Source organism: Enhydra lutris, unplaced genomic scaffold (assembly GCF_002288905.1).
Source record: "Enhydra lutris kenyoni isolate GAN:26980312 unplaced genomic scaffold, ASM228890v2 scaffoldscaffold9, whole genome shotgun sequence".
Lineage (NCBI taxonomy): Eukaryota > Metazoa > Chordata > Mammalia > Carnivora > Mustelidae > Enhydra > Enhydra lutris.
This window is the reverse complement of record NW_019154093.1, coordinates 5,485,607-5,512,378: the sequence shown is the minus strand read 5'-3', so window position 1 is coordinate 5,512,378 and position 26,772 is coordinate 5,485,607. Positions and strand designations below refer to the sequence as shown.

The window sequence follows — 26,772 nt, the reverse complement described above, 5'->3', positions numbered from 1 at the left end:
GATTCATACTCCAAAGGTAACATAAAAGGGGGTGGGACAGAGAATAATTGAGGGCAGATTAGATGTCAGGGTAGTTCTCTCCGAGGAGGTAGCATTTGAAATGATATGTGATAGATGAGTATGAATGAGCCATGCAAAGAGCAAAGGCCAGAGCATTTCTGGGCCAGGGAAAGTTGTGCAAAGGCCCTGGGGCAGAAAACAGTTTGATATACTTAAGGATCAACCACCATCTCTGTTATCCTAATTCAGATCTCTTGACTCTTTGCTCCGTTACTTTTCCTCTGTTAAATTCCACTGGTTCTACGGGGGACTACCAAATTCAGTGGCTCTGTGTCTTCCCTTCCTGGCTTCAGCTCTTAGCCACATTCCACGCACGGTGGGCCACGCTGTCGTTCTCAAGATCCTCTGGGGCACCCATAGCCTCCTTGGCCTGTCGGTTCCTACTTGTACAAGCTTCCCAGAGTGGAAACAGTGGAGGACTAAAGGGGGGCAGGCAGGGAAGCTGCAGTGGGGCCTGGGTGGGTAAGCAGGAGAAGGGCCGGGAGAACATCCTGTTTTCTTGGCAATCAGGAATGTAAGGTGCCTGCACAGTGCCTGGCTCGGAGTGGGCCCTCCGCCATTATTGCCTCACCTCCTTGTGGGGCTGTGGCCTTGGGTGGGCACTCTGCTAGTTTCTTGACTAAAGGTTCACAACCCAGAGTGTAAAACCCGTGAGGGCAGGGAGGGTGCTCCCCAATAGAGCCCCAGCACCACCACTGGTTGCATGAGGGAAGGAATGAACCAGCAGCCCCTGCAAGCCAGCATGTCTCCTGAGCCACGGGCGGTGTGGAGTGACAGATCCCCGTGATATGGCTTTGGGGGTGGGGCAGAGAGAACCAGGCCTGTTCTGGAACCCCGTTCCAGCCCTAGAGATGCTGATAACAGACAGGCCAAAGGAAATGAGGGTGGGGAGGCCAGAGACCCAGCCCACAACGGGCAGGAACCACAGTGGGTCAAGCTCAGACGCAGGACAAACCAGAAGGAGAGTTTGGAACCATCAGGCGTCCGGAGAAACTCCGGAGGCTCTGGGAAGAGGTGTGACCCCAGGCAGGAGCCAGAATGGAGAGCTTGTCTCTCTTTGGGAAACAGTCCCAGTGATAGAGTGATCGGGTCACTCCAGCTCCTTGGAGATACAGAGAGGGGTACAGGCTCTTTGGGGCCTCTCACCCCCCTCCTTTCCTGAGTGGGAGGGAGAACAGTACACAGGGATCTGGCTCCTTCTCTGAGCACAAACCCTATGCTCCGGGGCAGCTGTAGGCCAGGTCAGGGGATGACTGAGACTCCTTCATTTCTTTTTGGGAGGGGAGAGCTGGGAATGCCTGACTCCTGGACACTCATTCCCTGGGGCTGGCAGCCACCCGGCACAACTGTGTGTATCCACCGCTGTCTTCTCCACTCAGTCTCCCTCTGTCCCCAGCCTCAGCAGGCTCTCCCACGTAGACACACATATGCCTCCCGTGTCCCAGCACACACCCACATGTGACATACATATGCAAATTGATATCTACATCTACAGTCTACAGCTCTGTCCACACTTGAAACACTGGCACGTGAGCGCACTTGCATACACTAGAGAGACACGGTGTTCTTGCTCACACACACACGGTGCTGGAGGAAATACAAGGAGTTCGATGTTGCTAGGACATTGGATGTGAGTGGAGACAGCGCTAAGGTTGGAGGCAGGGGTGGGGCCAGATCTCAGCACGTGAGTGATGGGAAGACACCAGAGGGCTTTCGGAGGGAAGCAATGTGATCTTGTTAGCTCTTTAGAGAATGGGTTGGACTGGGGCAAGTCTAAAGACAGAACAGGGAGGACGGGACTGTCTCCAAGTCCCTGAGAAGAAGGCCAGATGGGGGGAGTGGGTGGCCCTGAGGCATTAGCAGGGGGGTGGGGAGGAGGGACAGAGAGGAGAGAGGAAAGGAAGCCAACACTAGAGACTGATGCGAGAAGTTTTGGTGAGGGTGGCTAGAGGGAGCCCGCCCCCGGGGACAGGTGGGTTTGAGGTAAGGGCAGGAGTTCCTTTGGTCTGCACGCAGCCGGAAGCATGTGTATGACTTCCCCGTGGAGAAGCCTGATGGTGGGGAGACCTGGGGCCTGGAGTCGGGAAGAAGGTGGGACTGGCTGCCTGGGACTTTGCAGATAGGTGAAGAGTCAGCAACAGAAGGGACAGCTGCATGCTCCTGGCCATGTGCCACTGCCTCTACCTGGAATGTCCTTCCTTCGCTGCCAAGACCATACCTAATGCCTCTTCCAGGAAACTTCTCCGAATTATTCCTTCCCATCATCCCTGGGGCTGTGTGGCACTGGCTGGGACAGCTGAGTGCAGCCAGGATGCGGGGTGGAGAGGGGCCGAGTGGGGCCGAATGGGGCCGAGTGGGGCAGGGTCCCGGGCCTGTGTCTGTCCCCTGCCGGCTCCCTGTGTCGTCTACATTTCCCTAGCCACTTTGGGGCTGAGTAGACTGCTCAGAAACTGTTCTGATTAGGCTGGGGGAAGCGTTTTGGACCAGCAGCAGATGAGAAGCAGGCGAAGCAGGCCCTGCTTGGCTCCGTAGAATTGCTGCAGGTCCAAGGGCTGCCACCTGCCTGGCAGAGGCCGGCTTCCCACGTTCCAGCTCCTGGGCCCCATCTGCTCCCTGCAGCTACTCTTCCAGCCTCTTCTCTCTCTCAGCTCTGGCTTCACCCACACTGCCCTGGCATCCTCTCCTGGGGAGCTCTTGGGACTTCTCTTGAATCACATCCCCAATTTATTGAGCAATTCCTATGTGCCAGACACTGAGATAAGTACTCCGTCTGGTTTATCTGACTTAATCCTCGCAGCGGCTCTCTGAGCCGGGTGCCGTGACATCTCCCATTTTATGGGCCAGAACACCGAGGTGCCAGGAGGTGAAGTACCTTGCTCAGGAAATAGCAAGGCTAGGATTTGAACCCAGGCCATCTGTCTCCAGGGTACACTTTCCTCACCAGGGCGCTCAGCTACCTGATATCTATTCACTGCTAACCCGTGGCTGGCGGCAGGGGCAGGGGTGGGGTGGGGGCTGAATTCCAACCCAGGTCTGCAGGACACTGGCCCCATTCTCCGAGCCATGGGGGTCTGTGCCTGCCTGACCCTGGCAGCCTCACTGTCTGCCTCGGAGCCTGTGGCCAAGGCAAGCAGCTGCCTGCCCCATGATCACAGCTGGATCCGCCTCCCCACCCCAGTCCTGTCTCCTGGTCTGGGCCCGGGTGATTAAGAGTGTCAACACAGGAGCCGGGCAGGCCCCTTGAGTGCGGGGATAGTGACACTGGCTTCCAAGACGTGCTCTGCTTGTTGAAAGAGACACCTGCCAGCAAGTGTTATTCACCCAGGAGAGGCGTACGGAAGTGAGTTGTCATTTTGAGACATAATATAGGTTGTTTATCCTGTGTGGGGGAAGATGTGTTGTGCCTGCTGTCATATATGTAAATGCAAGAGCTATGTACAGGTGCCTTCTGGATGGGTCTGTTTTTATATATGCATGTTTGAGTATGAGAGAGAGAGAGAGAGAGAGCATGATAGAGTGTGTATGCGTGGGAGAGCATTTGAATGATGGGTTTGTGCCTGTGTGATGTGTAAGAGATGTGGGTTCCCCAAGTAAGAAACTAGTCCAGGGCAGAGACAGTTCTGCCACCTGGCTCTTGACCCTGGAGGGCCCACGTGGGTGGTCTCTACTTATACGGGTCTCTACTTATCCACAAAGCCTTTGGACTTCGGCATGCATGTAAAGTTAGACCTCAGAAGCGGTCAGAAATCTCGGGGCTGCTGATAGAGGGAGTGAAGAGGGCTCACAGACTTCCTGCGGGGCCTCATACACACAGCGTTTCTGCGTCTTATAGTTGCTATATCCACCATCCTGCATACCTGCAGAAGGTCTGGGAAATAAGGGAATGACAGTGGCTGCATGCCTCCCTTCTCTGTTCCTCTTTGGGCCCCTGTCAAATTCTTTTTAGGAAGAGGGCAGCCAACAGTCTAGAGCCTTTGGAATGTTGTGTTTCTCCCAGTGGAATGCAAGCCTAAGTGTCTCTTGCCTTAAGAAGAGAGATGGCCATGAGGCATGCTGGGGCTTCCAGGCCCTGGACAGGAAGCCAAGTGCTGGAAATGGGGACCCTGGGGGGCTCCCTTGTCCACAGGCCGGCACTGGCACATGGCAGATTCCCATGGGCATCCCGAGGGGTGCTTGTGCTCAAAGACAGCATTTCCCTGCTAGCCAGCAGGGTACTGGGGACTTAAGACCCAGCCTTGGGGGACGGAGGTTTTGCAAAGCGTGGGGGAGGTTCAAGGGAAAGTAAGACTAAGTATACAGCCTAGTGGAACAGCCCCAGCAAGGGAAGGATGACTTTCCATATGGGCATCCTCACCCAGGGTTACAAGTCCCAGCCATAGGGCAAGACACCCTGCCAAGCCAGGTCAGGCCTCCTCCTCTTTAAGCTCCTTTGCCAAGATTGGTTCAGGATCCATGACTTCCTGCCTGCCGCTGGGCAGGGGTGAGGGCCCAGGATGACTGGCCTTAGCCAGAAACCTTGGGAAATCCTAGCCCCCTGGGCCAAGGCTCATTCTGCCCCAGCCAAACAGAAAACATACCCCGCTATAGAAGGCGTCAGAAGAAAGAAAAAATCCTATGCATTTGCCATTTTATAACATATACCGAGCTCAACAGGAAGTGGTAACTTCACTTCTTTGATAGGAATTGATCCCATTCCTTAAAGCTCCTGACCAGTGGAGCCTGAGAAACCTCAGGCCATCCCAGCTTCCAGAAAAAATAAGTTGGGATTTGCCAAAGGGAAATTATTTTTTTTTAAAAATTCATGTTAACCGGAAAAGTTCTATGTAATTGTCAACTATCACCGCTATTTTCCTCTTATGGTGGTGATGGTTAATAATGTCAATCAAGCAACTGAGGTTTACCTTATCCTAGGATCTAGCAATTCCCAAAGCATATTCCATAGAACGATTCTGGAGTTACTAGGTGATTCTGAGGGAAGAAAATGGGGAGGGGGGAGAGGAGGAGAGATCCTGTAGTTAAATTTTGGAGATTCTGATTTAAGTAAGGTTCAACAGGTTTCTCGCCTGAAGAACCTCTTGGGTAAACTCATGAGCATTGGTTTCTGCTAGAAGAGGGAGTTTCTGGAGTATTTTTAAAAATTACTTGACCCACTGGATGCTTTTCTCACAAAATGTATTTCTCATTTTTCTATGGAGCACACATCGGGAAACATTTTGAGGCTCCATTCTGCAGCTAATCACATTTATCCCCAAATTGCGTATTTAGCTGTTCTAACAGTATTTTTGCAGCATTTCCCCAAAAGACATCAATGATTCTCCATGCATTCTCTGTTCAGACAAGCTGGAGAATCCCTGTGCTTGGCTGTGGGGGGAGAGGTGCCGGGAGGCTGAGTGAGGAGCAGGAGGGTCTGGGGCTGCAGAGGTCAACAGAGGCTGCCTCATGGAGGACCTTGTGCCAACCTAAAGCTACTCATCAGAAGGGCTGAGGCTTGCCACCAGCTCTTAAAACAGGAAAGGGACATGCTGGTGCATAAGAACAGGGACTGGAGCTTCCCTTAGGGATTGGCTGGGGGAAGGAGTGGGTGGCCCAGCCCATTGCTCCCCTGTAATCCTGCAGAGGATCCTCAAACTCATGAAAGCCCCATCCTGGAAGGCTCTGAACTTCCCCCTCCACAGCCTCTCTTTTTGTTCAGTGCTGTGTTTCCTAAAAGCAGGGTTATCTCTCTCCTTTTCTTCTTCCTCTTTTTCCCAGAGAGATCCCTTGTGCCTCAAGAAGCTGAAGTCATTGATGCAGAGGTGACTCCCCTCTGGACTAGAATGGACAAGTTAAAATACAAGGTGCCCCGTTAAATTTGAATCTCAAATAACAATTTTTTTTTTAGTGTAAGTATATCCCAGATGGCGCATGGGGTATATACTTATGCTAAAAACCCCTATTTGTGTTTCTCTGAAATTCTAATTTAACTGAGCATCCTTTGTTTTAACCAGCAACTGTATTCAGGGTCCTAGGATATTGCCTTTTCGGTGCTGCTTCTAAAGAATGGCTAGTAAAAATGAGGAGATCATGGGGTCTTGTGGTTGCAAAGTGTCAAGGAAAATTCTACACTGACAGGCCCACCGTGGCTGCTCGTGGGAGAGTGGATGCCTACACAGCCCCAGCTTGTTAGGGTGGGGAGATAGGGCCAATGAGGCTCCGCCTGGGTGTGGGTGGGGGTTGCCCTAGGTCTGGCAGAGAGAGGGACAGTGCAGGGACACAGAGCACTGCCTCCATGCTGGGAAAACAGCCTTGAAGCCGGAGAGATCAAGGTTACCACCTGATGAAGGAGACAACGCTGTGGTCACGTGGCTTGATTTTCAAGCCCAGCCCTGATTGCAACCAGGAGTGTGACACTGGGTCCAAGTTAGCCCCCCCAAAGGAGACCTCCATGGTACCTGTCAGGGGAACATGAAGTAGAGGAGCCCAGATAAAGTGCTGAGTGGAAGGTCTAGCTCAGATTAGACATCCACATGCTAACAGTTACTGTCATTACAACTGACCCTCTGACTCCTTTCCCCATAGCGGGGCTCACGAATGCCAATCTAACGAGGAGCTTGAGGACTAAGAGAAGTACCGTCCTAACAGGAAGAGCGGAGTTTGAACATAGGCAAGCCCTTCCCGGCAGCCGGCACAGCGCCCCCTGTTTTCAGGGCCAAACTGAAGGGGAAAGGAAATGAGATTTCTCTCGCAGTCCTTGGAGGGCTTACTGCCTGTGTTTGTCTGGCCCACTTCCTGCTGGTTGCCTCTGTCCAAGACTCCTGCCTGCCTGGCTCACTTTTCTCCCAGCCCCTGCCCATCCTTGATGCCCAGCAAAGAATACTGTACACCTGAGCTAAGTGCCTAACTGAATCGACTATAGTTCAGGGCTGCCAGACGGTGGCTCGTGGACTGGCTGCCTGTGTTCTCAGTAAAGTTTTATTGGAACATGTGTTGTCTGTGGATGCTTCTGCACTACAGTGGAAAAGTTGAATCACTGAGACAGAGACCATAAGGCAAGGCCCAAAATATTTGCTATCTGGTCCTTTACAGAACACAGTTTGCCAACCCTGCACTAGTTTATTGCCATATATATATATATGCTAATATATAATGCATATTTTTATATTTATATAATATACATTATATATATGTACATACATAAAATTCATTCAATGCATTCCAATCAGGCATCCTCTTCCTGCCAGGCATTAAGTAAAACACGAGATAAATACAAAATAACTCATTTCTGCCCCTCAGGGGAGTCCAGCGATGAACACAGACACCTAAAGAAATCCTGAGAAGCAGGCTTAGCTCCATTTGGAAAGCAGGGTGTCATAAATGGACGGCTGAATGAGTTGCAGTGTTGTGTGACAAGTGCAGGAATTGATATGCAGCTAGAATTCCAAAGTTATTCTGTAAATGGGACCCCAAAGCTCCAATCAGGTAAAATGTGGGTTTTGAGGTCACAAAATGATGAAATGACGAGAGGGGCCTGTGAAGTTCACAGGCAGGGAGTTCCAGAAATCTGGGAGCCGATCGCCAATGACATTATGCGTGAGTTGACCTTCTATCCCAATGCGTTCTCCTGGGATCTTCCAGTTTCTACTAGACACAAAGAGCATCAAGGAAGGTGTCACAGAGAAAGTGACACTGAAGTGTGGCTTTGAAGGATGAGTAGGAGTTTTCCAGATGGAACATTTGAGAGAAGAGTAAGACGTGCTTGGGGAGCCTGTGGTTTAGAACAGCCCTAGTGGAGGGGATGAGATTGGGGGAGCAGGAGGTAAAGCAGAAGTTGTCAGCCGGGGTCACCTCATGGAAGGATGGGGCTGCATGAATGTAAGCTTTGATTTATCCTAACAGCGATGAGAAAGCTCTCCAGATTTTCTTCTTCTTTCCTTTTATTTATGTTTATTAATCGTTCAAATCATTATTTATTCTTTTGTTAATCATGCAAAAGAGCAGGGGACCTGCAAGGACCGCTGTGCCTGGGTGGCAGGGAAGCCACTTTTGGCATGTGCACACCTGATGGGGTGAACAAGGCAGGGCTATGGTAAATGAGACCTTCTAGAAAGTTCACTCTGTCATCCGTGGGGACAGTGCCTCGGAGGGGGCAACACCAACAACGAGATCAGAGTGGGGTGTGGAAGTCCAGGGGAGAGGTGAGGGGTACTATCAAAGGAGATGCAAGGCTAGGGCAAGTGTGATTTATGGAGTGCAGCACAGTCCAGGGGAGAGGTCAGGCTTGCTGCCCCCAGAAGTCAAAATCCAGTCACAAGAGAGGCCCCGGAGATTGAACAGTTCAGAGCTTAGAGGGATAACCCCATTAATAGGATAGCTGACACAAAATAGGTTGCGGTGAGTGGTTGTCAATCCCAGTTCTGCTTTGCAGACCCCTGGACGAGCCCAGGCTCTGCCTCTGAAATTCTGAGTCGGGAAGTTGTGGGACAGGCATTAGTACTTTATAGAATTCCCCACATGCCCCCACACACCTGAGCCAAGCAAGCACGCTCACCGTGGGGAGTTTATGCGCGGCACTGGTTGGGAAGATGTGTGACAGGACAGGGCCCTATGAACCGGGGTTGGGGGGCAGTGTACCCCATCAGAGGTCCTGGTGCCCCCTGTATTTGTTTGACTGACAGGCGGCAGGAAATGTGTGGGGCCAAGTGAGGGGCTGACTTGTCTGGTGGACACCCCAGGACATCCCCCAGGGAAAATGAGGGTGAAGACCCTACGAGGAGGGTTCAGGATACATGCGCCACCCCATGGCGGAGTGACTCAAGGTGGGGTGTTCAAGTGCAAACAGAACCTAGTGCAGCTGCAAAGTAGGGGTTTAGGAGCCCGGCATTGCCTTGGAAACCCAGCCTTACCCCTCAAGGACCATCTGTCCTTGAGTAAATGTCCCAGCCTCTCTGGTAGGCATGCTCCTCTCAACAAGGGAGGATCGTGGCATCTCTGGCAATGGGTTGTTGAAAGGATTAAATAAGATCATTAAGTCATTTGATCAGCTTTTATCAAAGTAATGTTATACTCGAGGTGGAATGTTCTAGGAATTGGTACATGGAAGTGAACAAAATAGACTAAAACCTGTCTGTCTTTATGGAGCTTACATTGTAGCAGGGTGAGACGAAGAATAGCAAATGTATCAAACATAAAATATGTCAGATGGGAGGAGTGAAGTGGAGGCAGCAAGTGGAGACAATTCTTTGGGGATGGTAATATATACAAAGCATTTGGCACTGGGGCTAGCACGTAGTAAGTGTGCAATAAATTATGTTTACAAGGCCAAACAGCTAAAAGTAAGGGAGTTATAAAGAATAACTTTATAAAATTAAAGGTCATGTGTGTGATGCAGAAGTACCTAGCTCGGAGTAGTTACTTGGAAGAGAAAGGTTTTTATTCCTCCCTCTCCTGACCATGCCCACTACCCCTCAGTGTCACACACACACACACACACACACCAAACACCATCTCCTCTTTCCATGTTGAGGGTTGTGGGAAATGTAATCCTTCCTTCTGAATCCTTTTTCCCAGCCATCTTGCCACTTAGTATCAACCGTCTGGCCACCGAGATGAAAGAAGTTGCTTGATGGAAGATAAGAAATCAAAACATACGGAGGGTGCTTGTCCAGAGAGCATAAATGACTCTTCATTATAATATGGGAACTAAAGTCTCAAATTAAAAATAAAAGAAGGCACGGTGTAGTTTTTGCTGCACTCCAACCACAGAGGAGATTCATTGTCATACAATCACTGAGAGTATTATGTTGATTGGCAAGAACCAGGCTTTGAAAAAGGGACAAAACTCCCCACAGCTAATCTACAATGGAATTGTTCAATGTCAGGCACAGCTTTAATAATATTGTTCTGAGGGGCGCCTGGGTGGCTCAGTGGGTTAAAGCCTCTGCCTTCAGCTCAGGTCATGATCCCAGGGTCCTGGGATTGAGCCCCGCATCAGGCTCTCTGCTCAGCAGGAAGCCTGCTTCCTCCTCTCTCTGACTGCCTCTCTGCCTACTTGTAATCTCTGTCTGTCAAATAAATAAATAAAATCTTTAAAAAAATACTTTTTAAAAAAATAATATTGTTCTGAGGTACGTTGGATGTAAATATCCCACTCTTCATTTTGTAAGCAATCAAAGGGAAGTTTTATAGATGGGCGAGCATGAACAGCTAAAATAGCTGTGCCAAAAAACACGCGGGCAAAATCAAAAAAATCAAAGAATGCCACACCTCAAAAGGCTTGCTTTGTGGCTTCTCCTCTGTCCAGCAAGTTGCACATCAGACACATTACAAAAGCCCTCGCTTTAAATGTTGCCCTTGACATTATTAAAAAAAAAAAAAAAACAAGGTTAGTAAATCAGACTGGAGGGGAAAAAAAAAAAAACACAGACCATTAAATCTGGACAATCAGGTAATCACCCTTCATCTTGTCGCAGCACCTACAATGATGGAGGGAGGGAGGGAACTCTGGTTGATTAAGCACCTACTGTGTGCTGGGTGCTGTCTCTGTTGGAACCAGTATCACAGTCCAATTAAGAGTGCTGAACAGGGACGCCTGGGTGGCTCAGTTGGTTAAGCAGCTGCCTTCGGCTCAGGTCATGATCCCAGCGTCCTGGGATCGAGTCCCACATCGGGCTCCTTGCTCCTCAGGGAGCCTGCTTCTCCCTCTGCCTGCCATTCTGTCTGCCTGTGCTCGCTCTCTCTCCCTCTCTCTCTGACAAATAAATAAATAAAAAATCTTTAAAAAAAAAAAAAAAAAGAGTGCTGAACAATGGAGCCAGAAAGACTGAGATTCACAACCTAGCTCTGCCACTTTCTAGCTCTGTAGCCTGGAGGAAGTTGCCAAAACTCTCTGTGCCTCAGTTTTTTCCTCTGTAAAATGAGGATAACAGATATCCCATTGGATTGTTTTTAGGATTAAGTAAAATTAATTTGTAGCCTGGGCCCTAAAACCTACCCGTTACTCAAGAATGAATATTACAGAGCTAATTTTACTTAATGTGCACAACAGTGCTACTACAGGTTTAACGGTGTCCCCAAAAAGATATATTGAAGTTGTAACCCCCAGTAGCTGTGAATCTGACCTTACTGGAAGTAGGATCTTTGCTGATGATGAAGTTCAGATGAGCCCATTAGCGTGTGTCTTAATCCCAATCCAAAATGATTAGTGTCCCTATAAAAAGGTGAAATTTACATACAGAGACACAGAGAAATAATGCCACTTGAAGATAGGGGATGGGAGTGGTGTGCCTTTAAGCCAAGGAATGCTAAAGATTGCCAGAAAGCCACCAAAAGCTAGGAAGAGACAAGAAAAGTTTCCCTTACAAGTTTCAAAAGGATGCGTTCCTGCTGACACCTTGATTTTGGACTTCTAAACCTGCATATTATGAGATAATAAGTATCTATTGTTGTTGTTTTTTTTTAAGCCACCCAGTTTGTGGTACATTATTACAGCCTTAGGAAACTAATACAATACCCACCATGGGAAGAAACAGTATCCTTATTTTCAGATGAAGAATTGAAGGCCAGAGGTGACAATTCTAGCTTAAGATCACTCAGCTAGTGGTTGCGCCGAGATCTGGAATCCACACCTCTCTGAGCCCAACATCTGCCTCCATCTCTGGCCACTATGAGGCCCCTTAGGAGCAGAGCTCAAGATTAAAAAAAGGAGGTGGCATTAGGACTGAGCCCCCATTCATCACACCCAAGTCCCAGTCGAGGGGCCAGGTCAGAGTGGCCTGATTATGAACAGCTCATTAAGTAAAGAGCAGTGAGTGTTTGAGAGTGACTTTTTAAAAAGAATCGACTTTTATTTATAGTGACGTTCCAGTCATTAATTTTGAAGGAAGAAAGCCCAAAGCAGAAGCAGGTTCATTAAAAATTTGACATTAGTAATTTAATTAAATTGGGTCTTTGCATCTCGTTGCGGAAAATGAAACGTTAGTTCTACACCAGTTCTCAGCCCATTTCCCCTGGTTTGCGCCCTCCCCTCACCTTAGCTTGCTTTCTTCTCCAAATGTTTACCTGACCCGCCCCTCTACCTCCCGACACTCACAAACACACACACATCACAGTCACTGCCTCCTCTGCAAGCTAGCAGTGTGAGCTCATGGGAAACGTCAAGGAAGCCGATAGTGTGGGACATAGGAAACGCCAAGATAGCCAGCAGCATGGGATCCTGTGAAATTCCAAGATGGCCAGTAGTGTGGGATCACGGGAAATTCTGAGGTAGACAGTAGTGTGGGGTCATGGGAAACACTAAGGTAGCCCACAGCATGGGATCATGGGAAGTTCCAAGGTGGCCAGCAGTGTGAGATCATGGGAAATGCTAAGCTGGGCCAGTGGGCAGGGTGATAGAGGTAATCCCTTCATCTGAGTCATCATACCCTTAGAGATAGAGCATGTGCACGGAGAGCTCTTCAGTCTTTAAGATAACTCACAAAAACTTCAGCCTCTCGAGGGCTGGGACCCTCCTGTCTAGTTCACTGCTAATTCCCAGCATAGTAGGCCCACAATAAATTTGTATTACATGAAGGAATTAATTATATTACATGAATTAATTCCTTCATGTAATACAAATTTATTGTGGGCCTACATGAATGAGTAACTTCCCCAAACAACTAATTAATGAACACACAATTAAGTCCCTGCAAGTGCCAGGCATTGTGTTAGGGCTCCCAGGATAAACCTATGGGCCAGACCAGGCCCCTGACCTTCGGGTCCTAGGACTCAGTGGAATCGTGCGGCAACCATTTTCTGAGCACCTACTATGTGCCGGGCACTGTGTCAGCCAGCCATGCATCATTTATTGTTGGTAACCCCCTCCACCACTAGGTAGTGTTCTCCTTTCTCAGTTGAGGAAATCAAGGCTTAGAGAGGTCACATGAGTCAAGGCCACAGAATAAGACAGAGAACAGTGCCTGGTTGCAGAACCAGATCAAGTCTGCCACTTCTCTCTACACCATGCTTTCTCTTCCTGGAAGGGGAGAATAGGAAAAGGGAGGGAAAGCCTTCTTTCTGAGGGTTCTAAGATCATCAGTGTTGGTAGAGAGGGTCCTGGAAGATGGCAGTGTGGTCAGGAAGAGGGTATGGCAAGGGCCCGGGAAACCCTCTAGGATTCAGGGTGGCCACCTCCACTTCTTCATCCTTACTCCTCATCCTGGCCACCATGGCCCTCTCATTTCAGACTTCTTGAGCCCCTAGGTGGTCTCTGGCCTCCGGCCACTTGTGCATGATATTTCCTTTTCCTGGGACACTCTTTAGCCTGGCTAATTCTTACTAATCTCTCAGAATTCAGCATAGATGTCACCTCTTCCAGGAAGCCATCTCAGACTGCCCTAGATTGGGTTTGGTCCCCTGCCTGGTCTCTATCCTATCAGAACATTTAACATACCTTTAATTGTGCACATCTCTCATGAAGTGTGCTCGGATTCACGTGTGTCATATTCATGTGTCTGCCAGGCTCTCTCCTAAGCACTTTGCATATCTTTGCTAATTTAATTTTCCCAAATACCCATTGAGGGAGGAAAGTACTGTTGTGATCCCTGTCTTGCAAACGAGGAGGCTGGGGCACAGGGGACTTAAGGGACTTGCTTGGGGTCCCAGAGGTAGTAAGCCATCTGTCCAAGATGCATACCCAAGTTCTTGCGTCTGTACTCCCCACCACCCTGCTCTATAGCCTCTCAGTGATGCCTCAGTGAGCCATCGCTTAGGTGATGGACGTATACTTGGATGATGCTCTGGACATGTCCATGAGCCCTTGTCACTGCCCTATGGGGACATCTTGAATGGGTAGGTCTGACCTTCAGGGCACAGGCAGTTCTAACTCTGGGGAGATAGGCAGAGGGTTGGGGGAGCAGGATTGGGTTGAACAAGTGATTCAGGCAGAGGAGCTGCTCCCACCCTCCCTGGAGATTGGCTGGTACCCTCCCCAATTTCCTCGGGATAATGAGAGCCCACTTGTAGCTGGCCGTGATGGCTTGGCTTGGGTCACACCCTGTACGTTGTAATCCCCAGCTCCCCCTTTAAGTGGGTCATTCGGATCTGAACTGAGGTTCTTGTCTTCCCACTTCACTGCCTGTTCCAACACCAACAGCCCCTTCAACTCTCCCTAACCTGCTGGGCCAAAGGGCCCCTCCGGAGGCCAGGACAGACACACATGAAAGGAGGGAACCTGGGTTTAATGAGCACCTACTCCACGCCATGCTCTGCACCCCTTCCCTGGTTGTAAGGAGTGTGGAGTGTGAAATCAGGGCAACCATACCCAAGAGATTAAAGTGATTTTTCCCTGGAGAATCTCGAGTGATGGGACTGACATAAGCCATATCCATGGTTGTGCGGGAGAAAAGGCAGGAAACCTGGATGTCCAGTCATAAACCGCAAGTGCGGCTCCTCCTTAACGCAGGGCCACCATGAGTACTCAGAGACTAGGCAGCCTCAAGATGGCCTGCCCATCTACCCAGGATATGAGACCCGGGGAGGCGACTTGTCGGGGCAGGCGCTGCATGGAAATGGGCTTTGTGGCTGAAGCCTCGCTCACGGGTGACCTGTCTCCCTCTCTCACAGTGCTCCCCAGTCACACGTGTGGGAACCCTGGGTGGCTGCCCAATGGCATCCAGCAGGGCTCAACCTTCAACCTCGGGGACAAGGTCCGCTACAGCTGCAACCCCGGCTTCTTCCTGGAGGGCCACGCTGTGCTCACCTGCCACGCTGGCTCCGAGAACAGCGCCACGTGGGACTTCCCCCTGCCCTCCTGCAGAGGTAGGCGGCCAGAGAGGGTCTGAGGAGTGGGCAGTAACTGGAGGGGATGCTGGAGCTTCTAGTGGGACCTGGTCTTTGGGGGGGAGGGGAAGCTACACCATCGACTCCAGCCACGTCGGGGGTGCCTGCTATGGGGAACGCATGTCTGGAGATCACTGAGTATCCTAGGGTACCCAGCTATTCCAGAGGCCTCTCAGCCTCACTGACTTTCCAGCCCTCAGGTGTTCCTCTCCTCAATCCCTTTCCCCCACATCAACAAACTCATTATTATTTTTTTTTTTTAAGATTTTATTTATTTGACAGAGAGATGGCAGGAAAGGGAATACATGCCGCGGGGAGAGGGGGAGGGAGAAGCAGGCTTCCTGCTGAACAGGGAGCCCAATGTGGGACTCGATCCCAGGACCCTACGATCATGACCTAAGCCGAAGGCGGATGCTTAATGACTGAGCCACCCAGGCAGCCCAACAAACTTATTTTTAACCAATCTGCCCTCCTGTCTAGAAGAAACATGATTTCTTTTTGTTACGGAATATTTGTGTGCAAGTGTCTTCCCCAGCTGCTTCCCTTCCTTCCAACCACCCCAGCCATTCTGCTTTTCCCTCGCCTATAAATTTCCTATAAATTCAGCCTCTCTCCCTGTTCCATGGAGTCCTCCTCTCAGCCTCCAAATATGCTCAAAACCTCTTTACCCCAACAGCCCTCCCACCCCCAAAACCCGCTGCCTTAGCCTCCCAGCTAAGGTGACTAACTTATCCTGGTTTTCCTGGGATTTTCCCATTTTTAGCTCTGAAATTCTCTATCCTGGAAACACCCTCAGCCCCAGGCAAAGCAGGATGATGGGTGACCCTCTTCCCAGCCTATTTCTTATTGTCCCTCCAGTCCGTAATAACTGAGTTTACTTCTAGGCTAATTTCCCCTGCCTCTAATCTGATGATAAAAATAACACATGATCATTTTTAAATGATCTTAGAAAATTCAGAGAAAGAGTAAAGAAGAAACAAAATTTATTCATTTTAACAATGATTTTCATGTATTTCCTTCCTATCTTCTAATCCATACTGCATTATGCATATATTATGAATATGTGTATAGTTGAGATTATTGTGCATGTCGATTTTTTAAGGCACCTCCTAAAGGCTGTGACATTGTACTGTTGTGTTTCCCCAGGCCATCAGAAATGCCTGGCATCTCGAAAGCTCCATCTAGCCTTGTCTCTGCCCACCCCGACTCCCACCAACCTCCCACTTACTCCTCTGCAGACCGGCCTTTGGCCCCAATATTCTGCATCATGTTGTCAAATCAGATGGGAATTGTTTTGGCCCTTATATTTCTTGACCTCTCAACAGCCTTTTGCACTACTGACCACTCTTTTCTTCTTGAAACTCTCATCTTTAAATTGTGCAAATCCCAGAACACTCCACTATAGGTCTGAAGGTGGGGGGGGAGCGTTTCAAGGAGTTGAGAAATGATTGGAACACACAGCTCTCCTTGGGTTCAAGTTTTGCCTTTCTCTTGGAGGCAGATTTTCTGTAAATACTGTCCAAAGACTAGCTTGGGGAGACGGGCTCCCCTTTCCCGCCATATGCACACACCCATTGTACTATCTGCACCAGGGGTGGGAAATCCTTGGCATATATGTCTCTTCCCTTGTTCCCACGCCAGTGGCAGACATAATTAATTGATCACAGCACCCTTTCTTGAGCCCACACACGGCTATGAATTTCTCCCCAACAGACCGGCCACAACCAGTCGGCGTGAGTCGCCACCTGACCCCATGTTTGTTTACTACTCCTCGACCATGTTGGTCCTTCTTGGTGGAACCCAAGGAAATGAGAGTCTCCCTCCTTACCTTCCTAAGGGCTCCTCTCAGGCCCCGTTTCTAACTTGGGATGTGCCTCTTTGTCACGTGCTTGCTATCAGGAATGACCAACCCCATCAGGGGAGACCTTGGCCCCTCCACACAGGTGTGTCACCCTGTGGACCAAACAAGGCTGAAAACTGCTGTCTCCACTTCTCTTAGAGAATCCCTACCCACCCCCGGCCTAGAGGATATCCCAGCTGAACACTCTGACCTTCCTGGGAAAGGTGTCAGAGTTGGGACGTGATACTAGAATATGAAACCAGGTAGAATATGAAATCAAGTATTTAAGTTGTGAAACAAGACCCACCCTTCTCCTTCCTCTTGCAGCACTCTAAATGCCATGCTCTTTCAAGATGGAACTAGAAAACAGTGACAGCCCAAGTGTGAGACACAGCCGGGCTGTCCCCACCCCCTGTCCTGCGCCATATAATCCACATCAGCACCCACCCCGATAGGGTAGAAATCCTCTTCTCTGATCGTCATCAGCTTGAGCCTCCTCTGAACCTGGATCTCACATGCCCGTCTCCCTGGGTTCTACTCTTCGAGCCGAGGTCGGGAACTTGGCCCATTGGTCTTCAGTCTCTCTCTGTCCCCAGGGGGAAAATAAAACAAAACAGAAAGCAAAACCCACTAACAAAGGTGTTTGCAGGCACACAGAGCAGCTCTTTGTTGAAGGTGTTGATGGCAACAGAGGGAGTTTGCGGCTCAGCAATGTGAATGGCCGAGAATGACAGTCTAAGTCATCAGGAACCTCCAAAGCTTCCAGCCCTGTTCTCTGGAAGCTTGTCCTTGGCTTCAGTCTTGGCAGGCTCAGGCTCCCCTGGGGCTATGCATCACACCCTCTCTTCTTTCTCCATCCTCCTTCACTTGGCGCCTCTTGACTTTAGCCCTGCAGGGGGAATTGCATTGACCGCTTAGGCACAAGAGCCCCATTGCCTCTTGGCTTTGCCCTCTCCTTCCAGGCTAATGGGTCCCTTCCCAGGGTGGTATTGTCCTGAACAGAGCCACCTCACAAGAAACTTGACTGGCTGTGAAGTGCCTTTTTTATTAATCCACCAGTAAAAGATGCATGCTGAAGGCTGTCCCCTGGAGGTCTTCTTTGTTTGGGTGGGCTCACGGCCCCCCAGTCTCAAGCCTGCACGTCCAGGTGTGGGAGCAGGGCCGGGGGGTGCGGAGTGGCTGGGGTGATGGTGCTTCCCAGCAGTAGTTTCACAACCCAGCAGTGGTTCATGGGCATGGGGGGCTTTTCTGGGGCACGACTCTTTCCCTGTCCTCTCTCCTTCCTCTTTTAGCCTCTCAGATGTTGACGATCTTCCCCGCCTCTCCCCAGCCTTTCCTTTAATCCCAAAGGGCCTAGCATGGCCTCACCTCTAGGGACATCTTGCATCTCTTGGGATTTCGCATCCACTACATGCCTTCTAATTGTCACTTGGAGATGACTCTCCAGTGTCTGTCTCTAAGCCTACTCTCTATCCCACGTTGCAGGCCCCCATGGGTATCAGACTCTACCAAACCTTTCCCGGGTGTGTGCCTCAAATGGGGCACATCCAAAATCTAATTCTTTCTGTCTTCCCAAACCTGCTGTTTGTGTGCCTCCCGCAGCTCAGTGAAGTGTCACCATCCAGGGTGACCAAGCCAGACACCCCAGTGGCATCTTACAGCCCTCGCCCTCCTTGCCCCCAACGCCATCAGCCACCATGTCCTGTTGCATCTCTCTGCACCTGTCCTCGCCTCCAAGCCTCTGCCCCTGCTCAGGGGCTCTGGCTAGGGACAGTCCGGACTGCCTCATATCCCATCTCACCTGTCCTACTGCAAAACAGCCCTCCCAGGTCCCCCACCCCGCCCCAACATGACCCAATCCATTCTCTACTGCTGGAGTGACCTTCTAAGCCACAGATCTGACAGAATCACTTGTTACTTAGAAGGCAGCCAGTGGCTCTTCCTCCCTGATGGGGTCAAGTTCGGATTCTTTAGCATGGACAAGGTCCTTCCAGAAAGAGTCCTACCTAGGCTGATCTTTCTAAGTCTTTTCTCAGTAGCTTCTAATTTTGCTACACCAGAGAAGGTCCTCTTCTGGAACACACCAGGGAAGCCAGGCAAGGATGTCAAGTGTGGCTTCCAGAAAGGCTTCGAGTCCTGGAGGCTCCTTGGTGTCTTCAGGGGCTGAGATGTGTCTTCACTCATGACTGGGGGAGGACAGATGGCTCTCCCACTCTCTGAGCCCCCGCGCCTCCCCCATTCTGTGGGCTTCGGGTCCATTTCTGGTTCCTAGTTCACCATAAGCTGCAAGAACAGTCTGAGACATGTCCTCAATAATGTCAGTGATTTTCCAAGCTGCACCTCCTCAGCCAAGCCATACAGGAGCTGAGGGGGTTGGTTCATCAGGTGTCCCATGATGCCAGGAGTCGTGGTCACGCCAGAGCTAACAGTTCGTACTCAGGAAGGATTAAAGCCTTTGGCCTTTATTCATCTTGTGTAGAACTCTCAAGGGCTGGCATCTGTGAGTGGATAAACCTCGTCCACTGGGCAGTGGTCCGTAAATATTTGCTGAATGAGAGGATGGCTGGATGGGTCTAATTCACCACCAGAACTGTGTAGGCATACGAGCCCGAAAGGCAAATTGCTGGCCTGGGTTAACCCACTTGCCCAACAGTGCTGAGTGATGCAGAGTCTGAGACCGAGGCTTCCTGGAGCAGGCTGGAGGGCCAGAAATGCCATATGCCTGGCTGAAAGGTAGACTCAGCCTAGGGATGTAGCCCAAACTAAGGGGGAGTGAGGACCCACTAGGATATTAGGGGGCAGAACAGGTGCAAGGCTGACCTCCAAGGAGGCCCATCCCAAGGCTGCTGGCCCTCTGAGGCTTGGTCTAGCTGGCAAAGGGAAAGAGGCAGGGCCTATGACCTCCCTTTGCTTTATGTCCCTCTGGGCACCTTGTCAAAGGCAGAGGTCCCTGGGAGGTTCTGAGCTTTGTGGAACCTCTTTGAATCACAAGAAGGAAGACCATGTCAATTTCAGCAAATGGCCTCTGAATTGGGATGGGCATGGGCCCTGGAGCAAAGAAGGCCTGGGGAAGGAATGGGGTTCGGATGTGCTGGGAGCTGGGGGACAGGTGGAGAGAAAGCATCTAGAGCAAGTAATGCCTGGCCTCTGAGGTTTGAGCCAAACACTGCTGGCTGTACCCTGACTTGGGGAATGGAGCATTGGTCTGCAGAAGCTTGGGCTGAAATTGTCCAGCTGCATTCCCGATTTTCTAGCCCCAGGGAGAGGGATCTGGGGAAGACGAGACAGAAGCAGTGTGCTATGGAAAGAGCATGGGGTCAGAAGCGTCCAAGTCAGCCCTAGCCATCCCGTGCCAGCTCAGAGTTGCAGGTCACTGGAGCCTCCTCTCATTTTCATGTGGAGAACACGAGCAGTGGGCTTAGTCGCTTACTCATTCATTCACTCCAGATTCAGCAACTTCATGAGGGCCTACCGCGTGCTAGACAGTTAGTAACTCAATCCTTATCTATCAACTGCTGATTTTTGTTGGACATTTGTTATCCTAGATACAGAGAATTCCCATGATGAAAAGTCAGACCAGGCGCCATGAGATCATGGAGTATTTATTTGATTTTAGCAGCTGGGAGGCAGAACACAGATAAAAATCAAATACACAAATTTCAGATCACGAGGAAAATGAAGCAGATCATGATAAGAAGGCTACTTGAGATGGAGCCCTCAAGAGCAGTCCCCTCTGAGCAGATGATACCTGAATTACTATGTGAAGACCCTGGGAAGGGCACTCACAGCAAAAGGAACAGCAGGTGCAAAGGCCCGGAGGCAGGAGAGAGTTTGACATGTTGCAGAAAGAGAAACCAGGCCTGCGTGGCAAAGTAGAATGGGGGGAAGGAGTTGGGGGAGAGGAGTTGCTGTGATGAAGTAGGACAAGAAGTTGGAGTGTGGTTCTAAGTTCAGAAAGGAGCCAGGGAAGAATTTTAAACACAGGTGTGGTGCAGCTGAACTTATTTTTTTCCAAAGTTCACCCTGAGAGCTAGAATGAGAGGGACTATAGCCAGCAAGAGGTGTAGCCAGGAGGACCAGTCAGGAGGCAGCTACCATAGGCAAGCAGGCTGGAGACTCTGCCTTTGGGTCACAGGTGACCATGGAAGAGATGGAGGGACCGTGGTTTGGTGGCACAGCCAACAGCTCTGCTGATGGATTGCATGTAGGTGCGGATGGAACAGAGGGTCAAGGTTGACTCCTAAGCTTGAGAGCTGGCAGGCTGGGGGTGTCGCTACCCAAGATGGGGATGACTAGCACAGGGAGTTGGAAGCATGTGCCCTGAGGGGGATCAAGAGAGCTCATTTCATCCAGATAAAGTCTGAGATGCCCATGAGACATCTGGGGGGGAGGGGGATTTTAACTCTGTGGCTGGGGAAGTTCTGAGCTAGGAAGAGATGAGGGGAGGGATATGAGACCTTATGTTGACACCATGGGTGGCAGAGAGGGTCTGAGAACTGCATGTTGGGCCCCTTTATGCTGATCACACTACACAACATACAGAAAGTACCAAATATCCTGCCAACCAGTGTGCACCTTGAGTGATTCTGGAATGCACCGTGGCTTCCAGATACTGTTCCTAACCACAAGGTTCTTCTCCTCCCATTAGGGTCATCAGTCCTTCTCTAATCACCTTTGCCATCACTGTTACTATAGTAGAACTATAGTAGAATGTGTTCCAGAGTCCAGTCACCTGGATTCAAATCCTGGCCTTGCGATGCCTACCCATTAGCTGAGCGACCTTGGGCTAGTTACTCCACCTCTCTTTGCCTTGGTTTGCTCACCTGTAAATAATACCAACAACAGTGAGTAACTCACAAGGGGGAAGCAGGGTTCAAGTTGATCAACACTGCATGTGCAGCAGAGGGCCTTATTCATAGCACTGACCCAGGGAGAGTGAGCTGCTGTGATTCGAACTGCCACCACACTGCAGGCTGGCGTTCAGGGAGCTCCATCTGTCCTCCAGGCCCTGCTCTGCCTCCTGCAAGCCTCAGCGAATCCCCACAGGAGCCCCAGGAGGTCAGAGCTTGCTCTCCCCTGGTGCACATGAGGGAACTGAGGTGCGGAGAGGTGAGGCACCTTGCCTGCGGTCGCACGGCTCGAGGGCAGTGGACCCAGGATTCTAGCCAAGGCCACACATCTACCAGGCATGATCTTGACCTCCACTGTCAGCTGCAGACAAGGACAATGGCCTGTGATGCCTGGCAGGAGACTCGTGGTGACACTGTTGCTTTCAGAGCTCCAGCTTGGTGGCTCAGGGCCTGAGAGCTTGATCCTCTCCCAGGGGCATCCCCTGATGGGTCCACTAAGCCAGGCACTGCCCAGTCTCCTGTGTTCCCCCGGGACCTTCCTCTCTAGACTGTCCCAGGAGCTCCAGTAGAGAAGCTTCAGGGAAGGGGCCCAAGGTGGTTCTGCTGGGCAGATGTCACTTCAGTGTGGGGCGGGAGGAGCCAGCATCTGTGGGGGCTGCTTCTATTCTTTAGGGGAAGCCTGACCCAAGACTCACCCACCTCCACCTGAGTACGGGAGCTGGCCTGCACTTTGCAGGCAGCTCAAAGCCCCCACCTCGGGCCACTCAGGCAGAGGGGAGGAAGAGCAGGAGGAGCTTCTCATACTTGGAAAAACCCCTCTCCAGGGCCTGCTGCTTCCAGGGGCTCCTCTAGCCCGCGTCTGGTGCAGCATTGGAAATAGGTGCATAACGGCATGGCTCTGGAGTCAGAGTGATCTGGGTTCAAGTCTGACTCTAACAGTTAGTAGCCATGTGACTGTGGGCAAGTTTCAAAAACCACTGAGTCCTTGGGGCGCCTAGGTGGCTCAGTTGTTGGGCATCTGCCTTTGGCTCAGGTCATAATCCCAGGGTCCGAGGATCGAGCCCCACAGGGGCTCCCTGCTCTCAGGGATACTGCTTCTCCCTCTCCCTCTACCTGCAGTTCTGCCTGCTTGTTCGCTCTCTCTCTCTCTCTCTTTCTTTCTTTCAAATAAATAAATGAATAAATCTTAAAAACAAAACAAAACAAACAAAAAAACACCAAGTCAGGGTGCCTGGGTAGCTCAGTTGGTTAAGCGTCTCCCTTCAGCTCAGGTTGTGATCCCAAGGTCGTAGGATCGAGCCCCACATAAGGGCCCCCTACTCAGTAGGGAGACTTCTCCCACTGCCTGCCACTCCCCTGGCACATGCTCTCTCTGTCAAAATAAATAAATAATTAATTAAATAAATAAGATCTTTTAAAAATAAATAAAAACCACTGAGCCTCAGTTTCCTTATCTGTAAAATGTAGATGATATTATACCTATTTCTTCAAGCAGTTTGAGGATTAAACAAAAAAGTATCAACAAAGCATTTAGCACAATGCCTGGCCTGTATTCGAAGCTCAGCAGAGTTACGTAACTGAATACCATGTCCCACCTGTATTCTTCTCCCCAGAAGGATGCCTTGGGGGACCATATCCATGGATGGCATCTGGCGTTGGGGAGGAGCAGAAATACCGATGCTCTCAGGCAACTGCAATTTCTTAATTTCAAGAAAGGGTATCTTTGATCAAGCCAAGGATAAAGGGGCAGAATCCTGAACCCCCAGAAGAGGTGACTGATGAGGCTGAGCAGGTCCCTGGAGCCCCCGGGGCCCCTGAGCCATATAGCACAAGGAAAAGGGGGGACATCGAGGCTTTGGAGAATTCACACCCTGGCTTCTGCCTCACACTTGAGTTGTTGAGTGGCAGCTTCTCCCCCAGGGCCGATGGGGATTTTTGTTGCCTCAGAGACAGAGTAGCCTGGGGAATGAGGACATGGATAGAAGCCCAGAGCTAAGTGTCCCCAAACTTGCAGGCATCCAGGATTTGGCACTGGCAATGGCCTGAAATGTAAGGAAGGGAAGAGTAGGATGGTTCCCCCGTCCCTGCCTGAAATTTGTGAGTCACGGGAGACTTAACAGACATCCAAGGGGGCTGAGGGGTAGTTCTCTCAAATTATAGTTAATTGAAGAAATTTCAGTGGAGCTTTAAGTCAATCATAAATAAAGTCATAAACTTGGAAGGGCAACGCTCGGCATCACACACCTGCACCTTGGAATATATAGGACTTAATGGCAGAGCAGAATGCCCATTACCAGAGAAGGAGAAAGTGTAAATAATATTTTAGGACTGTGGTGTCAGCTGAAGGTTATATTTTATGGCTCTGAAGTTGTAAACATGAAATATGATGCCTTGTTTCAAGGCAGATGATATCTCCAAACAACTTCTAGAGCATCTTTAATCAAAGCCGGATGTTCAGGAACCAGGGGGTCGGAGGAGCCCGAGAAGCAGGGCCCACTCAAATGGGAAAGGGGCCACCTTCAAAGTGGACTGGCAACTCTAGGCAGAGGGCCTCAAGCTCTCCAGTGTTCAGTCCCAGAACAGTTTAGAAATCACTGACTAAGGTTAGGAGCTTTGAAGATCTCAGGATGGCTTACCAGACTGCTTTCAAGCACGGCGTGTGGTATCTTGACAGAGGCCACAGTCCTGGTGCCAGAGAGACTCAGCTGGAATCCTAACTGGCCACCCACTGTGTGACCTTAGGGAAGTTGTTTAACCTCTCTGAGCTTCCGCATCCTGTTTCATTTCATTGTTCAACAGCTGTTTACTGAGGGCCTACCAAAGGCCAGAAGTGATAGGTGCTGGGGGCATTTTCATTTCCTCAGAGCTGAGTAGCCCTGAGGTTCCACTGAGCTCCATTAAACCCCTTGCTGGATGTCAACAGTCCTTTCTCCTTCCCAGGAAGAGAGTCTTGCTACTGAAATTCTGGGTCCAGAGGCAAAGGTGTGTTGTTCTAAAAGACATTTCTTCTGAGTGAAACTTATAACTCACATCAAGGACAAACTTCCCAAAGTCCCAAGCCTCATGGCATAAGGCTCTTAGCCAGGGCGATGAGGGGCTACACACCACCCAGCCACAGTGACCCAGCAGCCATCTGCCCAGCCTCACTGCCCACAGACATAGCCCTTGTGGAGTGTACAGTCTAGACATTAAATAAATGACATAACCCATCAATGAATTTGGGGAAATGATTCATTATGGGAAAGTATGTGAGATCTGAAAGCATAAGATGGGGGGAAGGGGTTTCTGTATCTGGAAAGATCCTTGAGGAAGTGACACTTAGACTGGGACCTAGAGGCTGAGGAGGGGCCATCCAGTCCCCAAGAGGCGGGGAAGAAGGTTCCAGAAAGAGTAACTAGCACTTGCCAGGTCCTGGAGCAGGGAGATGCTTGGTACATCAGAAGAGCTGGGAGGAGGCCAGAGTGGCGGTGGAAGGTAGTCAGGAAACACTGGTATGAAGCAAGGCCCTGTACACCTTTATAAGCCATAGAATGGTGTACTATATCATGAGTGACTGTGGGAGTTACTGAAGGTTCTTATAGAGATGAGGGGCATCCTTAGGTCTGTGTTTCCAGGATGGCTCAGGCTTCCATGTAAAGAATGATGGGCTGGAGCAGGAGGGGTGTTTGGAGACCAGGAGGGAAGCCTCATGGCTGTGGACTTGGACGATCACATGGCTTCACATGGAGCAGGTGCAGGGCAGATGGGGAACACAGTCAAGAGCTACTTACAGGGAGGAACAGGATTTGGTCTCTGGCTGGGTGTGCCATGTGGGAGAGGTCACCGATGGCCCTAACCATCTGGCATAAGGCCCTCTGTAGGTAGCACGGACACTATCTGGGAAGGAAATGCCAGAAGGTCAAGTTCAGTGGGAGGAGAGCACGATGGTGGTCTTGGTTGGGTTGAGGTAGTGAACAGTGTAGGATATCTGATTGGGTTTTGAAGACCAGAATCACATGGAGGCCGCAGAGTCACCGTCTTCCCCCCGACCTGCTCTCCTCTGGCATGGCCATGGCCAGCTGATGCTCCTCACACTGCTTCCTCACATCAGCCCCCCACTCGAGGTCCCCCTCCTCCCTGACCCTGACCACTCTTCCTTTCAGGTGCCTTCACTTCTGCCTGCTGGTCATTAAATGTTGCTCTTCCTGGGCCTTCTTTACTCCTGTGGAGCCACAGTTTCTCTTTGTCCCACTGACTCCCAGCCTCGCAGGCTCCCTGGGCTCATGGTCTCTGTGGGCACGCCACCCATTTACCCTCAGCAGCTCAGACTCAGCACGGGAGTGCCGAGGGCCATCACTGTCCTGCTGAGCTTCTTCTCTTCTGGGGCTCCCATTTACCCAGACAGTGTCATAATGCTGCCCTGTTAGAAATCTCCACCTCCTCTTTCCTTCCTCCTCTGCTTCACTGGTCACTCCCAGGTGGAGACCGTGTCCTCTCACTTCTCCCCTGCCTGGCTCCTGAATCCTTCTGTTCCTTCTCTTTCTCCCACTGCCACTGCCCCTCATTGAGGCTTTGATGAGTAGAACAACCTCTTCACGCTAAGAGTTGGCATTTATAAATAGGCTCATTCTCTTGAACTAGACCTTGACCCTGTAGAATGACATTAATGAGGATAGTTCAGGACCCCCGAATGAACTCACCTTGACCTCCATCCCACACTTCTTCTGTATATCCAGCTGTCAACTCTGTCTCTGCACCAGGACATCCCTCATGCATACTCAGCCCTTGGATCCAAAACTGAACTCCTGCTAGCCTTCCCCACCACAAGGCACCCCCCTCCTGGGTTCCTGCTATAGGCAGTACCTTTCATTCATCCAGATTCTCATGCCCCAGACCTGGAGCTCATCCCTCGCAACTGCCAAAGCCTGTAGATTCTGCTTCTAAAATCTCTCTGAAATCAGTGCTCTTCCTGCAGTCCTCAGCTTCAGCTCCAATCTCATCTGGCCTCCCCTGGACTTTGGTGACTATGTCCTACTAAAAGCATCATGCCCACTCCCCTTACTCAGACCTCCTCTGTGCCACGGCTCCAGTGATCTTTCTAAAATGAAAATTCAATCATATTTCTTCACTATGTTTGATTCCCAAGATGAAGTGGAAGGAAAAGGAGAACTTAGTACCTGCTGGGCGTCTACATGGCCAACCACTGGCTGATGCTAGGCACTGCACCATTAATGATCCCATCCAGTTATC

General features: G+C 50.5%; 1 protein-coding gene across 1 annotated transcript in view; it reads left to right on the top strand.

Annotated features, from left to right (window-relative positions):
- Positions 1-26,772, top strand: part of LOC111143057 (CUB and Sushi multiple domains 2) — a 614,630-nt gene that overhangs the window by 180,582 nt on the left and 407,276 nt on the right. The window contains exon 4 of the mRNA XM_022496499.1: positions 14,638-14,832. Coding sequence (XP_022352207.1) covers positions 14,638-14,832 — 195 coding nt within the window. The remainder of the gene's footprint in view (positions 1-14,637; positions 14,833-26,772) is intronic.